Genomic DNA, 24730 nt, shown 5'->3' with positions numbered 1-24730 from the left:
GGGCCAACAGCGGGGAACAGAGGAAAGACAGAGACAACAATATTACTAGGGCTGGAGACCTTGAGATTGCGCAAGTGCAGGGGAGTGGGGAAAGGGAAAATGCAGCTAGGGGGAGGGGCATTGCATACATAGGTTCAACAGTAAAAAATAAGTAGAATAAATAAAAACTGTAGGTAAACGTGCGGCCAGCTAGTGGCAAGTGCAGGGGTATGTGCAGACATCAAGTGTCAAGAGCAGGTGGGGACTGTAGGGATACAGCAGAAACAGCCCACAAGTGCAGGGGTTGCCCGGGAGGCAGTGCAGGTGTGCAGCTGGCGGGGGAGGGGACCTGGGCCCGAGATCACAGGGTAGCCAGGTGACCAGTGCAGTTTCAGTCAGGAGTTCAGCAGGGGAGAGCAGTGCAGTTTCAGTCGAGAGTTCAGCAGGGGAGAGGAGGAGAGAAAGCAGAAGCAAAGAGGAAGGCTTCCAGAATCGGAGATGGTCCGCCTCAAGTTTCAGGGAGGCAGGGAGTCCGTTCCAGAGGGAGGCCCCAGCCAAAGAAAGATCTACCACCAACCCATTGCTTGGAGAAGCGACTGACCCTGAGGGAGTTGGAGGCGGATGAGCGAAGAGCTTGAGAAGGAAGATATTTAGGAAGAGAGAGTTGGAGGTATTGAGGCCCCAGGCCCCAGAAGGCCTTGTGGACAATGCGGAGGGCTTTCAACTTAATCCTCACAGCCACTGGGAGCCAGTGCAAAGATTTCAGTCCTGGAGAGATACGATCCCTGGGCTTGAGGCCAAGGACAAGTCTTGCAGTCCTGTTCTGGATGAGTTGCAAAGTTCTGGATGAGTTGCAAAGGGCGGACAGTAGATGCAGCAGATTTAGAAAGAAGTTGTTGCAGTAGTCCAGCCTAGAGTGAATCAGAGCTCTGGAGACAGTGAGCTTCTGGGGGAAGGAGATGAAAGAAGAATACCTCTGAGCAGGTGCAGGTGGTAGTGTGACTTCTTAGAAACCTCACAGCTGTGAGGAGATAAGCAGAGAGTGGAGTCGAAGTTGACCCCAAAGTTTTTAGCCTCACAGGTGGGAGAAGGAAGAGAGCCAAGAGAGGCCGGCCAGAGAGCGACAGGAGGGGAGGGAGCAGGTGTTCCGATGAGGAGAATCTCAGTCTTATGGCATTAAAGCAGAGATCATTGGCGGCACACCACTCCTGGCTAGCGGGCAGACAGTCAGAGATGAGAGAAGGAGAAGAGGTGTTGGAAGGGAGTCTGAAAATGAGCTGAGTGTCGTCCGCATAGCACTGAAAGTTGGGGCAGAGAGCGGCAATGCGGTGGGCAAGAAGTGCCAGGTATTGGTTGAACAGCCAGGGAGACATGTTAGACCCCTGGGGAACGCCACAAGTAGAGATAAAGGAGAGGAAGGACCCAAATTGGACCTGGGAGCGTTGATCAGAGAGGAAAGGGGTCAGCCAAGCCAGGGCCTGATCGGTGATACCCAGGTTATCACGAAGACGGTTGAGTAGGATGGCATGGTTGACTGTGTCAAAGGCAGAAGAGAGATCAAGTAAGATGAGGACACAGGGGGTATTGGAGTCAAGGTTGGAGAGCAGGTATTCACGGATGTTCAGGAGAGCAGTTTCTGTGCTTCTGACAGTTCTGAAGCCAGACTGATGGTCATGGAGACACCTAACCAATTTAGTGTGAAGTTTAAGCTGGGAGATGTGCAGCAGAGGGAGATGCTCACACACAGTAGGAGCAGACAGCCTCGGCATGGCGGGTGGAGACCCAAGGCAGCCCGCGGAGAGCTGCCGCTTCAGAGATGGGCATGCGTCTTGACCAGACAGGGACCGTGCACGAACTAAACAGAATCAAACAGAACAGGACGCACCAGCATCTTCCTCTGCCAACACTGAAGCCCAGGGAAGGGAGAGGCAATGTGGAACAGCAGACCACATGTAACAGAGCAAAGGCAAGGACATGGATCCGTATGGGCCAGAAAAACCGCCTCCACTACCGAGCAGCACCAGTGTAGTAAAGGTACGCGGCAGCATCGGAGGAGCAGCTGGAGGGTGGCATATCCACAACCACGTCCACTCCTGGCTGAGAGTACAAACACCCCACAAGGGGGTGAGAAAAGCCACAGACCACACTGGGCTGAGCAGGCCCGAAGGCCAAACCGACTAATGACCCAAATACCTGAGGAGGGGATGATGGAAGCAAATGCACAAAAGGGGCTAGAGAAGCCTGAAACCTACACAGGCATGAAAAGCTGAATAAGCAACCACACAAACTGGGCTAAGCAGGTCTGTGGCCCACATGGGGCTAACAAGCCGAATACCCCAGGAGATGAGGAGAAAAGTGACCAGACAAAACGGCCCTAAGCAGATCCATTATCCACACTGGGTTGACAATATAAATACCCCAGGAGGGGAAGAGAAAGACACTAGCCACAGGAGATGTGAGCAGGGCCGTAGCCCAAAAGGGCTGAGAAAATGACTACCTTATGAGGGGGTGAAAGAAAGGAGAAAGCCATCAGAAAATAACAGACTTGCAGCCTACCTGAGGCTAAGATTGTGAACAAATCAGGAGGAATGACTAGTGAACTTTGTTTTTTTGTAATTGCTGACCTCTCCTGGTCAAGAGAACTCATCCCAGGGGAAGAGATAAAGCAGAGACCACAGAGAGTACCTCACAAGACCAGTATTTGATCTAAGAACCATTGAAAGAAATGTTTTTCTTTGTTGGGAGCATACTAGGAAGCCAAGAAGCAGAAGAGACTGAGAACTCTTTAGTGGGGGTCAGGAAACCAGCCGCCACAAAAGGGGAGTAACCCGATACTAAGCTGAAGCTTAAATTCCCTTTCAATCTCACTTTTAATAGTGGTAGGCTAGACAGAAGATTATTGGACGGAGGAGGGAATCAATCATAGAGATAGGTACTAGAGGACATTTTATTAATTTCTTTAATAAACAAATGAACGAAGCATGTCCATCTCCTATGTCTGATTTTCCACAGGTGATGTCAGAAGTGGGATTCAAACAACGCGATACAAGGTTGGGATCCATGTCAGTGAGATAACTGAATCACCTAGCAAAAGTCTCAATAAAGGGTACCCACCACCCCCAGTCAATTGGGATTGACTTCTTCAGTACCAAGGAAGTCGAGATCCCTACTTAAGAGAAGGGTGATCCCCACTTTGGTCAGCATCTTCCCCGCCCCAAGGCAGCCATCTTAGGTTGGCCACTAAAGCTTGCATAGCTTGGCGATATCCTCTTGATGTCTCAGCAGAGGTTGTAGACCCCGACAGTCGAGGCAAGATTTAGGTGGTGCTATAATCTCAGGATTACTGAAGTAGGGTAAACCCCTTCTACCAAGGGTGGCTGGAGTAAAATACTTGTGTACACTGTGAGAAACCAGAGGGTAGTCTCACTAGCCAGCCGCAGGAATCCCTTTTTCAGGTGGCTTGGGAAGGGCCACTGCTCTCAGACTCCAACCCCAGGGGTGGACAGAAGGGAGAGAGTCCCCGGAAAAGGGGAATCCAAGGTTATGCTCTGGGAAAGATCCCAGGAGAGGTGCAGCATTATAAAGAGGAAGAAGGTAAGGAGAACAAAGTCCCTATAGCTTTTAAAGGCTGTTCTACATCTACCTCCCTCCTGCCCAATAGATCTCCCCTATTAGAAACCAACATTCCCTCTGCATCTAATAAGCCCATCAAAAACCACAACTCCCAGAATCCCTGCTATCCCGTCTTCTATCTGAATATTCCCAATCATTCTTCGTCCTCTCCCTAGGATTACCATTTCCTACGTCTTCAAGCTGCTCAGATAAAACACTACCACCTCTTCATCTCCATATTCCGTGAGATACTCAAACACTCCTAAACCCACCCCCCCTTTCGACACCAACACCTTTGCATAACAGATTAGTTCCAGAGCTGTTCACTTAACATGTCCCAATACCAGGGTCAGGCAAAGTCAGGCAATTGACCAGAATCGTACGTACACGTACACACACACACATACACGTACACACACACACGTACACACACACACACACACGCGCGACAGCCTTTTCCCTTCCCCACAAGGATAAAAGGTAGAGAACAAGAGCACAGGACGAGCAAGGCAGACCGCACGACATAAGAGCTAACTCAACATAGCAGTTCAAGAGGAGGTGAAAGACGGCGCAAATGGAGAGGGAGATAAGGAGAGAGTCGACCTTGCCCTTTCTGACCAAGGCCTGTGGAACCTCAGCAGAGGGAATGATAGGTCCGTGAACAATAGCCAACATATAATGCAACAGATGAACCCGGTATGCAAGACCCTCCTCCACTGATTGCCAAGCCGGGGAGAGACACTGGTCTCTGTGGTACAAACCTTGACTCCAAGACATCAGAAAGCCAAGCAGTTCATCACAGCCGGTGAGCCGAAGGGAGTGTCAATAAGAAAGTGAAATGTGTTTAATGAAAAGTAGCCAAAGGCTAATTTGAATTTTGAAAGGCAAACGATTCTATTAAAGAAAGAGAGGGAAAACCAGATACAGAGGAGTCCAGCACCACATTGGTGTTTAAGCAGGAAACTCTGGACGATTACCAAACGGTAAAAAGACTACCATAACCAAAAGGCCTTGGGAAGAGGTAAAGAAGTCAAAGTGGTCATACAGGGGTCTCGTAAAATCCTCTGTACCGTCGAAAGTCTTTGGCCGACAAGAATCTGTGAACGCTAAAGGAGGTGACCCTGCATGTTGAAAAGTAGCACATGAACTGGCCGAAAACCTGTTTAAAATGACATTTAGATTTATGAAAGCGCGAACATTGCAAGACAAGGGAAAGGGAAGTGTCCCCCTTGTCTTCTGGGGTCCGAGCTCGGCCGAGGGAGATCCAAGGGTGGGAAGTTATCGCCCAAAGTTTGCTGAAAAAGGAACTGTCTTGTTAATTTGATTAATACGTCCGAAGGTTCAGCGCCCAGAAGACGGGGACCCAGGGGTGAAGCCATCACCCAAAGTGTTTGTAGAACAGAACTTTGTGTTTATTTGTTAAGAGTATCAGGCCTCAAAGAGACTTTTTATTATAAAGAGACTTAACCATCAAAGAACCGGATGGCTGATACGGAACAGTTAGCTCGTGTTGGGAAGGCTTGAGCGTATGCTGTGCTCCAAAGTTGCACATTGTCCTGTGCTAAAAACGTGATTAAGACAAACCTCGAGGCAATCACACCCGACTTATTATTTGTGAACACTTCCTTCTTTATTTTGATACTCTATCCCACACTCTTTCTGTAATTAATTGTAAGGAATTGGCAATAGGTTTTCCTTAGTATAGGCCCTCTTTATATGACACAACGCCACTAGGACTGCCTTATTTTTCATTTGATGGTTTACGCTTGCTCCCATCTTAGATTTAGGTTTAGTTTAAGCATTTTTCCACCCTGCATTTATAGTTCAATAAACACCCTTAAACTGTGGTCACTTGTGTCTGCCTTTATTGGTGTCACCATAGGTTCCACTCGTGGAGTTCGCCTACAACAACACATTACAAACAACTACCGATATGAGCCCTTTCTACTGTTTATCAGGTATCCATCCAAGAACTCTCCCTAGTTCTGTCTCGCCTCTGACTAAGCTTTGTGTTCTAGACAAATTGTTGACTCAAATTGCTACCAAACATAGGAGAGCTAAGGAGGGACTCCAGGCAACCAAACAACAGAACAAGACCAATGCTGATAAACATTGTAGGGATGACCCACCCTTGTAGGTTGGAGAAAGGGTATGGTTATTCACCAGGTTTTTACCTCGATGGATACGCAGATCTAAACTCTCTCCTAGATACTTGGGACCCTTTCCCATCGCTCTGCCAAGATCAACCCTGTTGCCCTCAGACTTAGACTACCAAAGACTTGGAGACGCATTCATCCGCTATTTCACACTTCTTTACCGAAGACTTATGCCTCGGACAAACATCATAGACCTCTACCTCACACAGATGGTGTTGCCTCGAATCCACAGGATTAGAGGGAAAGATAGCTCAGGGGCAACGCGTTTGTCTTGGAAGCAAGATAAACACAGTGTAACACAGGTTCGAAACCCGATCCCGTGCTTAGAAACCATTCACTGGTATTAAGTGCGTTATAAATGAACAATAAAATAAAAATAAATCCAGAAAGAATACGAATGAGGTCTCTCGCATTTGTGATTTCTGTTTCTTCAGAGGTGCTCTACAATACATAGTTAATTGGAAGGGATACTCCCTTTAAGAAAGAACGTGGGAACCTGCACACCCTATCCATGCCCCGGTTCTCCTCCATGGAAACCTGGGCCGGATCCGACGAGAAGGGGTCACACTGTCACCATGATGCGATGGTCACTGTGGCACCGCTGGAGAAGAGGTGGTCGGCAGTTACGTTACCTGGCATCGTGCAGTCCTGGTTTGGTGTTTTCCAATATGGCGCCTGCCGATCGGGATTTCAGCTGTTTTCTCCGCCGGATCGCTGCGTTGCAACCCTTCGTCTACGTCTGGGAGAGAGTTTAGATCTGCGTATCCATTGAGGTAAAAACCTGGTGGATAGCCATACCCTTTCTCCAACCTACAAGGGTGGGTCATCTCTACAATGTTTATCAGCATCGGTCTTGTTCCGTTGTTTGGATGCCTGGAGTCCCTCCTTAGCTCTCCTATGTTTGGTAGCAATTTGAGTCAACAATTTGTGTAGAACACAAAGCTTAGTCGGAGGCGAAACAGAAGTAGGGAGAGTTCTTGGATGGATACCTGATAAATAGTAGAAAGGGCTAGTTTGATCCTCTGCTTTCCTGCCCCATTCTCTGTCCTCTGTCTTGGTTTCCTTCGTTTTCTCCTGTTCTTCAGGTTCCATACTCGCTTTCTTGCTCTGTATACTGTTTTGGCTGGTTCCTGCTCTGCCAGAATATTCAGGCATCGGATACTCACCACCTTAAGGAACATCGCCTCAGTTTGTGATCCTGGGTCTTCTGAATAATTTTGGGTTTTTCTCTGTCATCTTTGCTCCCCCCCCCCAATTTCGAGGTGTTGTCCTGCTTGACCACCCGAGTGTTTCCTTGATGACCCCATGATACATCGTGGTAGGAAATCAGGACCGACCTTACCTCTTCAAGGAGCGTTTGACGGACAAGAAGAAAGGCAAGCCTGAATCCACTTCTTGGCAGAGCCCACCTAAAGATTGTGCCACCAAACCCGCAGGTGAGAATTTCTGGGACTCCCAGGGTACTAGAGGCTATTTATCCTGGGATACTCTCTCATCACTGCCAGCCTGACCGACAAGCTTAAGAATGCAGAGCCCCAGAAACCTAAGTGGGAGAAGCTTGACCAGGAAAGCTTTGACTTATTGAATTGGAATACTGGACTTTGTTTTATTGTGCTTGGCCACACCAGGGCCACATGGTAGTCACCACCTTCCAAGCAGGTGGCTTGAATATTCATTTCCTTTGTACCTGCCCGTTTCAGCTCCTGCTGCAGCGCGATTGATCCCCTGCATACTGTTAAGGGCCAATCCCAACGCCGGCCCTCCTCCCCAAGGCCCACCTTCTAAGGCCCTGTTTGTTGCCCAGTGAGTGCCCTTGCCGCTACACCCTGTATGTATGCTAACCCCCCACCCTCTGCTAACCCTGTATTTATGTTAAACCCCCCCACCCTCCGCTACACCCTGTATGTATGCTAACCCCCCACCCTCCGCTACACACTGTATGTATGTTAACTCCCCACCTTCCGCTACACCCTGTATGTATGTTAATACCCTACCCTCCGCTACACCCTGTAAATATGCTAGCCCTCCGCTACACCCTGTATGGATGTTGACCCCCCCACCTTCCGCTACACCCTGTTAATATGCTAACCCTCCCACCCTCTGCTACACCCTGTATGTATGTTAACCCCCCCACCTTCCGCTACACCCTGCATGTATGCTATCCCCCCATTACCCTCCCTACTGGCTGTGTACCTTGGGGTGCATCCCCACCTCGCCCTACCCCAGTAAGTATGTGTAGCTGCCCATAATACCTGAGACCTGCAGCACGCTATTGCCTGTAGATTTTAAACTATCTAATAGTATGCACTTGCCACTCCGCATCAAGCGGCCGGCCCCATGCTATTTTGTGTTGATTTCTACCTTGCATCCTTGCATGGCATGCATCCTCTGTACTATTAGGCCTGGCACCACACACTTACCTATTGATTACGGCTTTGCATATATGAGTCGATGTCGCCATACAACATGTGGCTGAAACCTTATATATGTTCACTATTATGACCATGCAACTGCTTGTAGCTGCCGCCATTTAAGACATGGCTGGAACCATGCTTTCGCTCACTGGACTTGACAACGTAAACTATATGGATGCTGCAATGCAAGATGTGTTGGTACCATATAGTCTGCCCACATAACCATGTAATCTATGTCATGCACTTTGTAATCTGTATGAAGCAACATCTTTGTATGCGTTCAAATGCACTATGTAAACAAGTAAGCCTTCTTAACAGCGCCACGATGCCTCAGGGCAGTGGGCGCTTTACAAATTCAAATAAATAAAAAAATGAAGCATATACTATGCAGTGAACCTGTTCTGAAGTTCCCTGATTTTAACAGGGAGTTTATCCTGCAGATAGATGCTCCAAAGGTTGGCCTGGGTGCAGTTATATCCCAAGAGTATGAGGGAGTAGAGCATCCTATCTTATACACTAGTAGGAAACTCTTCCCGCACGAAAAGAACTAGGCAACCATAGAATTAGAGGCCCAAGCCATGAAATGGGCCGTGACTTAATTAAAATATTACCTCACTGGTGGTAAATTTAGGCTGATAACTGATCATTCCCCATCAACCTGGTTAGGATTACGGAAAGATACTAATCCCTGCATAATGCGTTGGCTTTTAGAACTCCAGCCATATTGCTTTACTATTGAACACCGGAAGGGGAGAGAACAGGGGAATGTAGATGTCCTATCCAGATTTCCTCTAGGAGAAGATGGGGGAGGCAATCTCTTTAGGGAAAGGGTATGTGACGATACATGGGATCACGTCACTTCTCGCTAATGGGGAGCCCTTCCCTGTGAGGCTAGGGTGGTGAGGCTGCTACCCAATAGTTCCCCAAGGGGTGCTAAAAAGTCGGAAGACCTCAAAGGGAAAGACTTCCTCTATGGGGACAAGGACTCCCGTTCCATGATGGAGCTCCCTAATCCATCTTCCCTAAAAACTCTGAAACTCTTAAGATCTGTCGAGGTTCAGGCTGACAGTACTACTGTGTACTATTGTGATACTCCTTCACTTCTTCCTGTAAGATTAGACACCTTTAATATGAACACTCAGTCTAAACGGTAGGTATCCTGTCATGCCATCAAATCCAAAGCATTGACAGACCATACCATTGAAAAAAATGCATCGAAAAAAAACCCATTGAATGCATGTTTTTAAATGGTAAAGGGTTTAGTTTAGTAAAAAAGGGTTTTTAAGGTTTAAAAAAGAAGGTTTGGGGGGAACACAACCATAACAAAATCCATTTGATGGGTTCTTTTCGATGCTTTTTGTGTCAATGGTATGGTTGTCGGCGGTTTGGCTGTCAATGGAATCACTAGGAACCGTCTAAACAGGATTTGTACTATGAAGGTACCAAGAAGAAGAACATCCACAGAGTCATACAGAAAACTCATGTGAAAGATACTTGGACGAGATGGGCTCACAACCAAGCCTGACGACGGACTATGGCACTCTGTTGGGAGTGTGGGAGGTCCCAGCCCAACAAGAAAAAAAACAAAGAAGGACTCAGTAAACAGAGCAACAGATGCGAAGCATGGTCAGCCCGGAACATCCAAACTGGTAGAGAAGATAGGATGTTGCAGGAGCAACTCAGATGCTGGGAGGCTACCAGCCACAAACCAGAAGAGTCCTTTTATGGCAGAGTGAGAGCAAGCTGAACTGGAAGCTGGAATCCTGGAGACGGTGGTGTGACCTCAAGGAGGTGGATCGAGTTGTCCCACAACTACGCTGATACTGCATGCACCGAACGTCCATAGAGACACAGCAAGACTGTGGAGAGAGAAGAGCGAAGACGAACAAGCATTCACTGGCAACGCAGAATGCAGACACCCCTGCTCTGACCAAACTAAAAGTAACGGTAACAGGAGTTACGGGAAAACGGTAGGAGAGTGGGGGCTTGTGAAGCAAGCCTCGGGAGTGATCTCCCTCGTCTCAATAATTGCATTGAGAATAAGAATTGTGACGAACACCTCAGGAGTGAAATACCTCGTCCCAGTAATTGCACTAAGAATAAGAACAGTTTGGAAGAATGCTTTGGAAGGATTTTCCTCCATTTCAATAACTAACAGTAACCAAAGTAAACAGAGCCTCGGGAGTAGTATCCCTCACCTCTGTAAGTGGGACAAGACTGTTCAGAGATGAGGAGTGTGATACATTCAAGAGAACCCTCAGATAAGCGTGGAGGGAACTAAGAACTATGGGTTCATAAGAACTATTGTGAAAAACAGATAGAAGATCTGAGTCACGGAAGCAGGAGAAGGGAGTCATTCTCCTGGGTTGCATTTATTGAATCAGAAGCTAATGGTTGTAAAGGGATGTCAAGAGAAGTTTGAACGTGTGGAGCCAGGAGAAGGGAGTCATTCTCCTGGCATTTTCTCTTCAAGAAGAAGAACTGAACTGAAATAAAGACTCTTGAACACTGCCCTTGGGGCTGATCCCTACAGAACCAATTAATTTTAATACTGAGGTTAGAAATTCATATTCACCTCTTTCCCTTCCCTGCTAGTCACCTGTTACTCACCGCTCTGGTGACTGGTTGGCCGGGTGCAGCAAGATTTCAGAATCCTACTCTTCCGCTTCATTGATGAGCCTGGGTTTGTGAAAACCAGGCCTCCTCCCTTGAGGGAAAAACTCATTTCTGTGATATGCCCCTCTGCTGAATAAAGTAAAGCAGAAACTGATCAATTAAAAGGGCAGGGGGAAATGCACCACCACAATACCAGCTGTAAGGAAAAAAGGCACAAGTCAGTGGTTTGTTAGGTGCACGATAGTAAGCCAAGAATAAGTGGTGAGGTATAACCACCTGCTTCCCCTCCCTCCTAGAGAAGATGGTGTAGGAATTGTCACGGGGTCTTATCCCTACAAGAATAGAACAAGAGAATTGGCTAAGCACCAGCTTGACTCTACAGCGCACTATCGTATAGCTTATGAAGATTATGAAAGTTTCTTACCGTTCTTTTGGTATGGTTGAGGATAGCAGTGAGTGCGCAGCAGAACACAACGGCAGGATAAAATAATAAGGAGGTAAATTAGTAAGGGAAGACTTGACCCAGGCGGCACGAGGGACGCACTGGAGTCGGGAGGGTGCACCGGCTGCAAACTGCTCTGAGGTGCACTGTGGTCGATGCCGAGGGTCCAATACACATGTGTTCCAAAGGAAGTTATACGTGAGGCAAAGGCAATATGTGAAAGCGTAGCAGGAATAGGTACATTGTTGTCCAGAAAGGAGCATGGCGTAGTCAAAAGGCAGTCTGTGTAAACGTAGCAGGAGTTGGTACACGGAAGTATCAGGATGGAGCGAGGCATAGTCAAAAGGCAGTCCGTGTAAACGTAGCAGGAATCGGTACACAGAAGTAACAGAATGGAGCAAGGCGTAATAAAAGGCAGTCCGTGTAAACGTAGCAGGAGTCGGTACAAGGGTCCAAAAGGTAGGTCATAATTACACAGGAGTCAGAAGTTTCAGGGAGTTAACAGAAGCAGCGTGTGAGGTTTCAATGACGCTTAAGTCTGTGTCGAGAAGGAGGCACTGGCCATCCATTGGTTGCTTGAGTCAGCTGACAACTGTCAAACGGGGAAGGAACGGGGAAGAGAAATGCTGCATTCTCTGAATGGCTGGATAAACCTTGCATTTACCAACCCTAATGGTAATGCGCTTTCCATGGTTGTTGTTCCGGGCATGTGGTGCTTGAGCAGCCTTCCGGGTTGTGACATCACCCCACTGCCGCTGTGACTGGTGGCCTGATCCTCATGAATCTCACAGGATTGCAGGCCCTTCTTCCCAGTCGATACCAGCACTCCTACCGACTGCACTGCCCTGCGTGCCCTGCTTGGCAGCTCTGCATTTCACCCGTGGGAGCCGCCTGCACTTGCACTTAGCCTGAGGGTTTCCTCCCTTGCTCCCCTTAGCACTTCCCCGTCCAAGGCCCTCCACCAGCACTTGCCCACTCCTCTGGTCCCCCACCCCCTTGCCTCCCTATCTCCTGCACTTCTCCTCCATGAACTTGCTCTGCTGAATGCCACAAAATCTAGTAGGACCATGACTGTTTTTGCCATTGTTATTTTTCCCTTGTCCCCTTCCCATTTAGCCTTGTGGCGCTTTGAAACACTATTCAGTCGTATAAAGCACCTAACAAATGCTCAATAAATAAATTGTAAAGAGATCTATTATTTAAGTTTTTTTTATTACAGAATACCACATAATAAGAATACACTCGAAGTTGGCCCTAGTTGAGTCTTTCCACCAAGACATGTGGCAATGGACAAATCAATACATCACATAAAACCATAACCAGGATATGTTTACTTACACTTGGGTTTACCTTGTACTTTTCTGGCACTGAAAAATAACGATCTCTAAAAAAGCGCGCACAAATATATTGTTCTTCGTGAAATTCTTAGTGTAAAAAATGTGTAAGGAAGCATTGCTTCAATCAGTAACAGTTTGGCAATATTAAGGAACATTGGATTTGAATCAAGGAATGATGGCTTTTGTGTGCACGGACTCGCTCCCCATGAACGTGGGGTGCTCCTTCACATTCCTTTGTCATTGGGGGTCGAAGACCACAGTTTAACCATTACCACCAATACATCAACTTTAATCTTGAAATGGAATTTAAAAAAAACTAATTTAATGATTTAGAATGAGTGAATTTGTACAAAATGCTTGTCAGTTACTGTCAATAGCCTATGGAGGCAACATGTAAGCCAGTAAGATAACTCTGGGGACAAAGGGGATGCATGAGGGAATGATAGGGGGGGATAGGACGAAGAGATGTAAAGAGAAACAGAGGGGAAAAAATGTTAAGCTGAACAGTAACATTAAATATATATATACATATATATATATATATATATATATATATATATATATATATAATATATATATACTTTCAAACTTTACAACTTAAAGTAGCTGTACCGCATAATACACAAAAAGCAGTATTAATAAGTGCCAAGAAATAATAAGTAGGGTCTGGGTTTGCGCTAGATATGGAACCTGCCTATGCTAAGCTCCACTTTTGTCTGAGTTTGATGGGTGTTCTGGTGTCGCAAGATCACAGAAGTTGGTTGGGGTGTAGCCTGTACCCCAATTTGTTAAGTAAATAGAGTGGGTTTGCTCCTGGTTATCTTGCTTTAGAAATTGAAATAATTATTTCTAACGCAGTGGTTAGTGCGATACAATTCGCTTTTATTGGTGGTAGTGTGGACAGTTTTGCTCAATGCAATGATAAGTGTCATATACACTTGATGGCATTTGTGCGCCTGGTTAGTCAGCCAACGCGTGTTTCGACCCGGGGGTCTTTATCAAGGCATTTATCAATTTCTTTGAGCCCCCTGTGGGGTCCTGGTTTCGTTAGGGTGGCTGTCCTGTAGGCAGTCGTGACTCCTGTTGGGCCCTGTGCGCAAAGTCTAGATTCCGACCAGAATCTAGACTTTGCGCACAGGGCCCAAACCGTCCACACTACCACCAATAAAAGCGAATTGCATCGCACTAACCACCGCGTTAGAAATAATTATTTCAATTTCTAAAGCAAGATAACCCGGAGTAAACCCACTCTATTTACCCAAGAAATAATAACATTTCTGGTTTTGCTATATAATTGCGCCAAATAATTAGTATAGGGATGCAAGTGCTTTTGCTCTAAAGTCATAAGTCCCCCAACACGCTTGCATACTTACAGGCCTTAGGACTCTTATGCATTCTTTCAAGAACGCCTCCACGCTCTGCACTGAGCACAGGACAATCGTGCACACGACTACATCCACGGATCCACTGGCCACCTGCGGCATGTCTTCTCCAGGAGCCACCAGGAAGCGCTCAAAGTGCACATGCTCATTCTCTGCAATGCTCTTGCTTATATACTGCTGAAAATTAGGGTTTGGATCGACGCAAATGACTTTGCAACCCCGTGGGTAAAACTGGAAGTTTGCCCCAGTGCCGCAGCCGACCTCCAGCACGGAGAGCTCACCTGAAGGCTTTGCAAAATCCGACATATTGTTGAAAAGATCCTTCTTCTTTTCACCCATCTTTTGGTTGTAATTCACAGTTATCCTTTGCATGATGTACGGAAAAAACTTCTTGATAAAGGGCTTCCACAGTCCTACAAAAGAAAGCACGTGAATTGGAAGCACCAGAAGTGCCACACAAACCTGAAGGACGTGTATGATAATAGCCATGACGGCAGCGTTGATCGAAACAGCTATGCAGTGCGTTGACTTTGAATGTTTTTTACAAGATACAAATTTACCATCCAACTGGTGCACAGCTCTTCAAAAGGAGATCGGCGACGCATAACACATGACATGCAGGAGTTATATCATGCGCACTGTGGAAAACCAAAATACTGTGTTATTCAATTTAACAGTTACACACAGTTGATCTCATTCAAAAAACATTTTCCAAGAAAAGCAATGCTTCCCACATTTCAAGGCAGGATTCTTAATCACCTTGTAAATCGGTTCTATGTCCAAAGTTAAGACTTCCTTACAGTGAGAGGACTTGAAATGAGGCTGCTAAAAGGCAACGTCCCTTTTTAGTTTGGGATATTCGGTGGTGCTTAAGCACCCCCTAGAAGCCAAAACGATTGCATTGGATTACAGGTAGGAAGGAGATGACATGCGAGGAGGGGGACAAAGCTTGTGGGCGTTTAGTTATTTACCCACCAGTTGACTGCCCACGGCTATGGTAATACCACCCACGACCTACCCCTCAACGGCCAAAAACACATCCTCCTGGGATCTCCTTCAGCTCGCTCTATCACACAGTAACATCAAACTGTGACCCCTCATTGCTAAGCAATTTACTGGGAGAGAATGACTTAGTTGCAGCTGTAAATGGCTGCTGTTGTAATAAAAACGGCTTAACCAAGTGTGCCTTCAGCAACTTGATTTATAACACTTCCATGCACGGAAATCCTGTTAAAAACAATCAACAACAAAGCCAACAGTTTTGGCTTGAGGTATTAGATGGGCATTTGCATGGTACTGCCATCATATGCATAGGTAATCACCATTTTCCAGCTGTTGCAAACTTATGGTCAGGCAGTACCATTATATCAGTTCCTACTAAATGCTTATCCCATACCTATACAAAAGCCCAAACTGTTGGCTTTGACAATGCCTGTTTTCATTTTATCTTTGCTAGTGTTCACATAGACCGTCACAGCCCTATTTTCTTTCATAAATTGCACATTCTCTTTCTTTTTTCTCCTTAACCTATTTTTTCCAATGTGTGCTCCTTCACTCTTCTGTTTCCCTGAACCTTTGTCATTATACTTGGCCTGGTTAGCCCACAGCTGTCTCATTTCAGGTGGTCTCACTTTTTGAGAGATGGAACTTTTGAATTTGCTAGTAGGAAGTTCAAAGGCAGGCAAACAAAGATGAGAAGATCTGAAATGATACAGCTGAAGGTCCACCTGGCAAAACATTTAGGGTCAGTTAGTAGACTGAAAATAGAACATGGTGGGTACGAGAGGGGGCAGGTGTACCGGACCACTAGCAACACCAACATGAAAGGGAAGTTAATATTTCAAATGTCGACTTTCAACAGCCTAATTTTAGGTGATCCTAATTTTGTCTGTCAAGTTGTGGGAATGGAACATCTTTGAACTGCATGGCGTTGGTAGGATGGAATCAAATTTATGACTAATCTAGATCTTTGCACCGAAAATACAATCTCCTAATCTCTGGGCAAATTGTCCAGGACAAGTTCAGGACGGAAAAACTGTATACAAAATAAGAGAAGTACAAAGTGCTTACTAAAAATGAGTACTCGGCGATGGGATGGGGTGGCAGCCTCCCAGCCAATGAGGAGGCGCGGAACAGGGTTCTTACTACACAGGGAAAGACTCTGCTCAGAGCCTCCTCAGAACGGGAGGCCGGCCATCTTCCCTCACCGGGAACTAAGGTAAGTGTGCTCCCTGCATCCCCTGCCCCTTCCCTCCCACCCTCACCCCTCCTTTCCACATATCTGCTCCCCTCCCTTCCCCAACCCCACTTACCTGCGCTGCTCTGTGCCTCGCTGGCGCTAGGAACAGGGCTGTTCCTGGCGCATCTCCACTGTGCGATTAGCTGCCAGGCAGCCATTTTCTTTGTTTACATTTTTAAGCACTTTAAATGGCTGTTTTTTGTGTAGTCCCTTCTCCCCGATCCATGGTGGCCATGTTTTAAACTTTTTATTTTTTCCCTTGAGTTGAAAAACGGCTTTCATGCCATTTCATAACTAGAGAAAAGTTACTATTTGTGCCACGGTACAATGTGCTGGGCTACTAATAGCAATAGAACCCTCATAGGGGGCATTACTGGCCTGGTAATGCCCTGTGACTTACGTTAAAGCCCTCTTTTCACTCAGGCTTGTATCTGATGCCCTGGGGCATTACCAGACCGATAATGCCCCTCACCCCTCGGGTTCTATTACTTTAGCATACTGTAATAGTGCATGGCCTCATTGCCCATGAGCTATATAGCCCATGTAGTATTTGTCCAAATCTTTAAGTCTGATGCTCTTCCATTTTCATGTGCTTTATGTGTTGGCTATGGCCTTCACATTTAGCACAGAAGTTCGAATAAAGCTGTCATTGTGATCTGTGCACAGGGTGTATCACCTATAGATATACCTTTGAGTGATACACGCTACCATATGGAGCTCATACAGGGCATAAAAGGATTCATACAAAGCACATAAAGAGGGAAGAACCACTCTGGGCAGGAACTAGGGAGAACAGTGGGCAGGGGGAATGCACAGAGGCCCGGAATGGCTTTATCGCTGCAACCCTTTTCCTGTGATACCTGACAGATAACGACAAGAAACAGGAAAACAATAATTCAGTTGGATAATCTTGCCCAATCCATTGTTAATACGGTTTGATACTGTAGAGGACAATATGGTTTCTGAGCAACATATTGCTTACACATGTTGAAAGGATGCTGTGCCACAAAGCATGGGGGACCATTCTATTATAAAGCAATTCTAGACTGCCACTGAAGGCACAATGAAGAAAGCCTATATAGATATCCGTACACCACAAAGTAACAATATTTGGTAACTTTGATCCAATTAAATTCTGTTTGGGTGCAGAGGCACAAAAAAAAACTCTGGCACAAGAGTTGCAAACCTAATAGAGAAGAAAAGGGATCGCCGGAGAGAGAAACCCTTGTCCCCTGGACACCATAAAACTGGGATAAACCAGTTTAAACTCAATTTGAGAAAAACTTGCATATGTTTAAACAAAAATAAATACAATAGATTTCAGAAAAAGGTATAAGGTAATCTTGTCAATGATTCTCAAGAAATGCTCAACGCCAAAGTAGTGTAGATAATGTTTGGGTTTATAAGAGCTCTACGTGTTTCGGGAGAAATCTCCCTTCAATCAGGAGCAATGTTTTGAACTCTTAAAAAGAAAGAATGACTTTTTGAGCAGGATACAAGTCAAATTTCTTAATGTTCATAATATAGTAGTTGTGATCTTTTTAAGTCAATCAATCAGTATGAAGACATGTTCAAAAATATTCAGCTGAGGAAAATCCTTTGACGGAAATTTGTAAAAAAAAAATTGATCAAAGAGGTACCTGCCAAAGTATCTCAAATAAATCAGGGCTGGTGCAGAGAATCAGTAATACAAAAATTAGAGGATGCAAATACTTTCATCTTTAATAGGATCAAAGTATGAAGGATAAATGAGTACCTTCAATACAGTTCAGGGAAGACTCCCAAACAATGGTGCATGTAATCAGAGAGACATGAAGTCCAATCGGAAGGAGAGTCGAAGAGAAATAGAAGAGAGTAGGTAAATCCAACTAAGTATGCTTCCAGAGATTGAGTCTTTAGTGTAGAAAGTTGAAAGACAAATGAGAACGTACTCACCAAAAGGTCTAACTCACTACAGCAAGCCAAGCAGGTAGACAACTTAATACGAGCAACCTGCGTCCCATGAACCGTTACAGGATATAGTCCAATATGGCCACGATTACGTTAATGACGCAATGACGTCAGCACCAGAATGACGTCATTGCGTTAGCGGTATCAGTGCATGAAATAAAGAAAAAGTAATCTGCGAATGTGGCGTTATCAAAAGTAAAGGAAGATAAGCCCAGTTAGAAGGAAAATAAAGAGTTCTCATAATTATTGTCAAGGTGATATGAAAAAGGACGTAAGGAGATCCAAATATAGTAGTTTTGATCTCCATAAAGGGTGATGTGTGGAAAGACTTGTGGTGAGAAGCCTAAAGAGATAGAGGAAAGGCTGTCCTATATTGTGATGTTATTGAAGGGCACCAAGGAAGGGATTGAAAAAGGGGGAAAAGGTAAATATGAAAATATCAAATAAATTCAGGAACAGTCACTCACAATCTAACACATTGGTCATCTAACACAGTGGCCAGCATGACAAGTGATTGTCCAATATATTATCAAGTCCATAAAATAATCAAAATTATTGTTCAACTTCAATGATGATTGCCAAACAAGGATTCCTATTATACAAGATCTCTAAAGTAAGCAAGACATAAATAATATATTAGTTTACAGGAAACTCACTATGAGGAAATCAAGACATAATATAACATGGATAACACTCAATGTAAGATATGCAATATCAGGATGCAATAAAATTACAATGGACTACAGAACAATCAACATTAGACAAAACAAGAAAAATTCAACTCCTCATTCATTCCTTTGAGCACTGTGTCCAATCGATTGATCCAGAATGACTCACATTGTGATAGGGTTCTGACTAGATCTGCTCCTCTCTGTAAGCTCTGAACCACTTCAAGTACTATCAATATCATCTGGGAGATATTGTGAGCCTTCTCTAAGTAATGCTGAGTTAATGGAGATCTTATGTTATGTGTTCTGATGTCAGATTTGTGTTTCACCCATCTTACTTCATGGGTTTTATGACCCACATGGAGTACGCCACAGGGGCATTTTAATGCATAGATCACATTACAAGTATTGCATGTTGCATAGTCTTTAGGCTTAATCTTTTGTCCTGAATGAGGATGTTGTATTGTATTGCTTTTTTGGACATTATTCCAATTACTGCAATTGAGATAGGGAAAAGTTCCGGTACTGACTTATCTGCAACTGTTTCCTGAGGGGGCCAGCAATTGGCCTGCTGTGGCAGCAGGGTAGGGTCAAAGCTCACATGTGCACGACAGCTGCTGGAACACAAAGTTCCAACAGGCAGAATTGGCTTTATAATTCTTTTTTTATTGTGATATTGTTTGCCAAAGCAACCTTACATAATGAAAAAACACATCCAAAAGTATATAACAAAACAGAAAATAGACAATGTCCAATGTATAAAAACACAAAAACAATTCTCACTGTATAAGAACACAAATGCATAGTAAAAAGTGATACAAAGATAAAATAAGCAATACGTTTTGGCCCCACATTACACGAGACCAAAAAAGATCAATAGAGAAATCCTATTCTCTTGGAGCATTTTGTTTGAAACATCTTTCTCTAGCTTCCCGAAAGTACAGACAGGCAGTAACCCAATGTTGAAGTGTTTCCTGGTCTTTCGTACTGTCACAAAATCTAGAGTGGATTTTATTGAAAAGAGACTGTTGCTCTTTCCAATGGAGGATACGTTTGTTAGAGTGGAACTGGTTGAGGAGAAAATGTAGATAGACCTCACAAACTCTATCACAGGGCACCTTCTGCAGGTACTAGGGAATACATTCAATTTTGTGTACAAATTTAGCATATTTGGTATATGTTGTGTAAAAATGAATAGCATTAACTGTTTCCGCACAGTCTGATTTATACAATTTGGGCTTTACATAACCCGGTAGATGAAGTAATTCATCTTCGGTTCCACAAATATGAATCAGAATATCCTGCTTTCTTTTAGTAAATAGATTAACGGATGTGATAGTGGCTTCTTTAGTGATGCTGGACGATCCATGTAAAGGCTGTTTGATGGTGAACAAATGATCTTAGAATAGGTAGCCAGCATACGCCAGGTACATGGGGCCTTAAGCGAGGTGAGGCAAAGTTCAAGCCTAATAATGCAATTAGGCATAGCAGTTGAAAGACCCAAAGCCCGTTTCCACAGTTTGCCTTGCACAACTTTAAGATAATCACCCATGTTTAGTAGGCACACATCTAATCCATAAAGAACACAGGTTCCACTTTAGCCAGATAGAAATGTTGAATTGGCAAAACAGAAAATGTGCACACCTTTCTGTATAGACATTTCATTTGGGAGGTCAGGGGGGGGGGAGATCCCAAGAACGCTGTTTGATTATCTTCTGTCCCTTGGCAAAGATGACAATTTTGGATTTTCCCCCATTAGGGGTTACATTTTAGGAGGTACAATACTGAGCAAACAGATTTCATTTATGTTGACAGCCCCTAGGTGTGCAGTTGAAGAGGATAAAATAATCAGCAAACGCTAACCAATCAATTCTAAGACCGCCTAGTATAGCTGATGACATTAACTCACCCTTCCACAGATATTCCACATTCCACACATACAGATTGAAGAGGACAGGGGAACAGTACAGCCCTAATTGAACCCCACTCAAGGCTGGATGGAGAAGGACAGCAAGCCCTCATGTGTAAGGCACACCCTCAAAGAAGTGCCTGAATGGAGCAGCGCCAAAAGATGGACCAACTTGCTGGGTACATCCCAGCAGGCAATCGAATGCACTGGATAAATCAAGGGAGGCCATGCATATCTCCCCCACATCTTTAGTATCTATGTTGGATAGAAGATTCGCAAGAATGGTAGCATTGAGTGCCCATATTTTTCCTAAACCCAACCTGTAATTTAGAAAAAATACGATGTTGCCTAATGTGGAGATCAATGTCCCTAGGAAGTAGAATAGAAAAGACCTTGCAGTTGGCATCAATCAGCGCAATAGCTCTATAATTGGCAGGGTCAACAGGATCTCCCTTCTTATTAATTGGTATGATGATACACTGGACCCAAGAAGGCGGGATAAGATGATGTGTAAATATTTGCATCAAAAAGGGGCTTTAAAAGGGTAGCCCATAGGGATGGAGTGGCTTTTTATTTGCCTGCACCTCTGGTTCAAACTATAATAATTGTGTATCCAAGTTAGCCTCGAGGCATGTTAAACTGTAAATATAAAAAAAGAAGTATCGGAGAGGCGGGCACCACAGGTTATTTTCTTCTCTTTCTTTCCTTGTTTGAATTATATATATAATTCACCTTTACTGTCAGGTAAAATTGGAGCTGCCAGTTTAAATCTGGTCCTATAGCACCCGGACCTTAATAAACTGCAAATGAAGAAACAAGGCAACTCTGCCTTATTAAAACTGGCGCATCTCAGTTGGCCCTTCTATAGGGCTGCAAATTTTCGAAAAATTCGATTCCTTCTTCAATATCTTATTGCAATCAAAATATGAACAGTCAAATATATCTATGTTCTTTTAGACAGGGATGTTTATTCACATTCTCATATATTAATTCATATTGCACTGTGTTGGGCGATCAAATTTTGCCTTCAATATACGTTCTGCCAATGCATTTCGGTATAAACCTTCGTCAGGGCTGTATAAAGGCACTTGATTACATCATCAAGCTAGTCATAATTATGTATTCATGAATTTAAATACACTTAACGGTTTAAATACAATATATTAACAAATTCACACATACCATTTGGATTGTCCCACGTATATGCAATAGTTCCGCCAAATGAAAAATAAACAACCAACAAAAAGCCATTTAGTTTCAGCATCATAGGTTTTATATACATTGATTTTTAGGACAGAAATTAGTCCTACCTGATCGCTTTAAAGGCGTTTTCTCTCTAGTTTCACAGCTGTGTGTGTTTAAATGCGTCGCGAGACGCATATATCCATCGTCTCTCTGTTAAAGAGATAGGTGGTTTAGACAACCATTCTACTGTTGTTATATCTACTGTAGAGCGCGGCGAATGTTCGCCGATGCTTACCTGGAGTTCCAGCGTTGTCCTGCGGTCTGTAGAGAGACGTGTGCGCGCAGGCGCCTATGTGTTTCATTTAAACGTTGTCATGGAGACGGTACGGTACATTGGAACACAATGACCTGCGACCATCGAGTAGAACACCTATTTAAAGACATCCCGATATTTGCATATCAACGAAGCCATAATCTTAAGGATAAATTGGTAAAAACCAAAGCAGCACACAAAAAGAAAACTACGAAAAGATGTGGTACCTTTCCCTGCCTGAATTGTAACAACTGTGGCTACATAATGAAAGGGGACACCTTGAGACATCCGTATACAGGAGAAACCATAAAATTAAGAAGTTTCGGGACATGTGACTCTGAAAACGTGATATACACTATAAAATGTCCCTGTGGTTTACATTACGTTGGCCAAACTGTGAGAACAGCTAAAAGAAGATGGAATGAGCACAGATCTTGTATACGTAATAATAACAAAACCTCGGCTGTGGCCAGGCACTGGCAAGACAAGAAACATAACTTGGCACAAATACGTTTTGCTATCCTAGAGATAGTGGAAAAGAGAGATCCACATGAAAACTTCCAAAAAACAATGGATCAACGAGAAACCTTCTGGATTGACCGTTTGAGTTCTCTAATACCTAAAGGAATGAATGAAGAGATTAACTATATGTGTTTTTTGTAAATTTCCGATTTTGTATATATACTTACGGACGCAGGATAACCTCAGATGAACTTCAGGCATTGGTGCATGAGACCGATTTATCTAGACTTGGATTAACATGTATACCCTTTTTTGTATAAATCATTGCATGCTTTAATTGTTTAGGAATCACCCTGGAAAATGAATAATAGCATAGCACATATATTATAACATATACGTAATGCATCGTACAAATAGTATGTCTAGCTATCCGTAATGGAGTTAAACATAGGCATTGACAGCTAGACCTACTGCATATAGTGGAACAGATGTTACCATGGAGACATCCCCGCCCCAGGGTAATTACCCCGGGGTGGGGCGCGAGGCGTACATGCTCCGGCAACCCGGTTGGACCACGGCGCCTCGTACCGTCTCCATGACAACGTTTAAATGAAACACATAGGCGCCTGCGCGCACACGTCTCTCTACAGACCGCAGGACAACGCTGGAACTCCAGGTAAGCATCGGCGAACATTCGCCGCGCTCTACAGTAGATATAACAACAGTAGAATGGTTGTCTAAACCACCTATCTCTTTAACAGAGAGACGATGGATATATGCGTCTCGCAACGCATTTAAACACACACAGCTGTGAAACTAGAGAGAAAACGCCTTTAAAGCGATCAGGTAGGACTAATTTCTGTCCTAAAAATCAATGTATATAAAACCTATGATGCTGAAACTAAATGGCTTTTTGTTGGTTGTTTATTTTTCATTTGGCGGAACTATTGCATATACGTGGGACAATCCAAATGGTATGTGTGAATTTGTTAATATATTGTATTTAAACCGTTAAGTGTATTTAAATTCATGAATACATAATTATGACTAGCTTGATGATGTAATCAAGTGCCTTTATACAGCCCTGACGAAGGTTTATACCGAAATGCATTGGCAGAACGTATATTGAAGGCAAAATTTGATCGCCCAACACAGTGCAATATGAATTAATATATGAGAATGTGAATAAACATCCCTGTCTAAAAGAACATAGATATATTTGACTGTTCATATTTTGATTGCAATAAGATATTGAAGAAGGAATCGAATTTTTCGAAAATTTGCAGCCCTATAGAAGGGCCAACTGAGATGCGCCAGTTTTAATAAGGCAGAGTTGCCTTGTTTCTTCATTTGCAGTTTATTAAGGTCCGGGTGCTATAGGACCAGATTTAAACTGGCAGCTCCAATTTTACCTGACAGTAAAGGTGAATTATATATATAATTCAAACAAGGAAAGAAAGAGAAGAAAATAACCTGTGGTGCCCGCCTCTCCGATACTTCTGTAATTCTTCCCTCTCAGCACAACTGAGGCGGAGGCACACTGATCACGAAATTCTTACAAAAGAAGACCCGCAATAAGAAATGTCATTCATAGAGATCGAAGCACTGACTAATAATAGAGCAGATACGTTGGGCTTTACAACAGAAGAAGCAGAAACAATTCTCGGGTTGATCAAAGACAGTGGATTTGGAGCAAGCAGTAAGAAGACACAAGATCCTAAACAACAAATTAAAAGATTGGAACATCTGATACGTAAGGAAATAAATCGGAAATTGCATGCAATTACCTTAGGGAGATATCACAAGAGTCAAAGGATCCCAAGAAGGCTGAGAATACAACTACGACCGACATTGTGCAAAGAGAGCAAGAGCTTTGTCAAGAAATGGGAGGCCATATTAAATAAATGTTCTCTGGACCTCATACTACTGACTATCCAAGAATTAGCAAATAATTTAGCAGATCTCAACAATGAAATTCAAGAAATAGAAAAAGAACTTGTGGCAACATTAAATAGGGAAGAGGTTGACATAATCTTGGAAGAAATAAATATCAAACTAGCCGAATA

The 24730-nt window shown here is 44.1% G+C and overlaps 1 protein-coding gene across 6 annotated transcripts in view; it reads right to left on the bottom strand.

Annotated features, from left to right (window-relative positions):
• The window catches only part of LOC138582291 (thiol S-methyltransferase TMT1A-like), a 119286-nt gene that overhangs the window by 84393 nt on the left and 10163 nt on the right, over window positions 1–24730 (bottom strand). For 4 of the 6 annotated variants that reach the window (XM_069653429.1, XM_069653432.1, XM_069653430.1 and 1 more), the window contains exon 2: window positions 13930–14576. In XM_069653429.1, the coding sequence (XP_069509530.1) occupies window positions 13930–14427 (498 nt within the window). In that variant the 5' untranslated portion in view covers window positions 14428–14576. The remainder of the gene's footprint in view (window positions 1–13929; window positions 14577–24730) is intronic. The other 2 variants (XM_069653433.1, XM_069653434.1) reach the window with 1 other exon arrangement.

Source organism: Ambystoma mexicanum, chromosome 3q, assembly GCF_040938575.1.
Source record: "Ambystoma mexicanum isolate Mex_15411 chromosome 3q, UKY_AmexF1_1, whole genome shotgun sequence".
NCBI classification, from domain to species: Eukaryota; Metazoa; Chordata; class Amphibia; order Caudata; family Ambystomatidae; genus Ambystoma; species Ambystoma mexicanum.
This window is presented reverse-complemented; position numbering and strand designations above follow the sequence as displayed.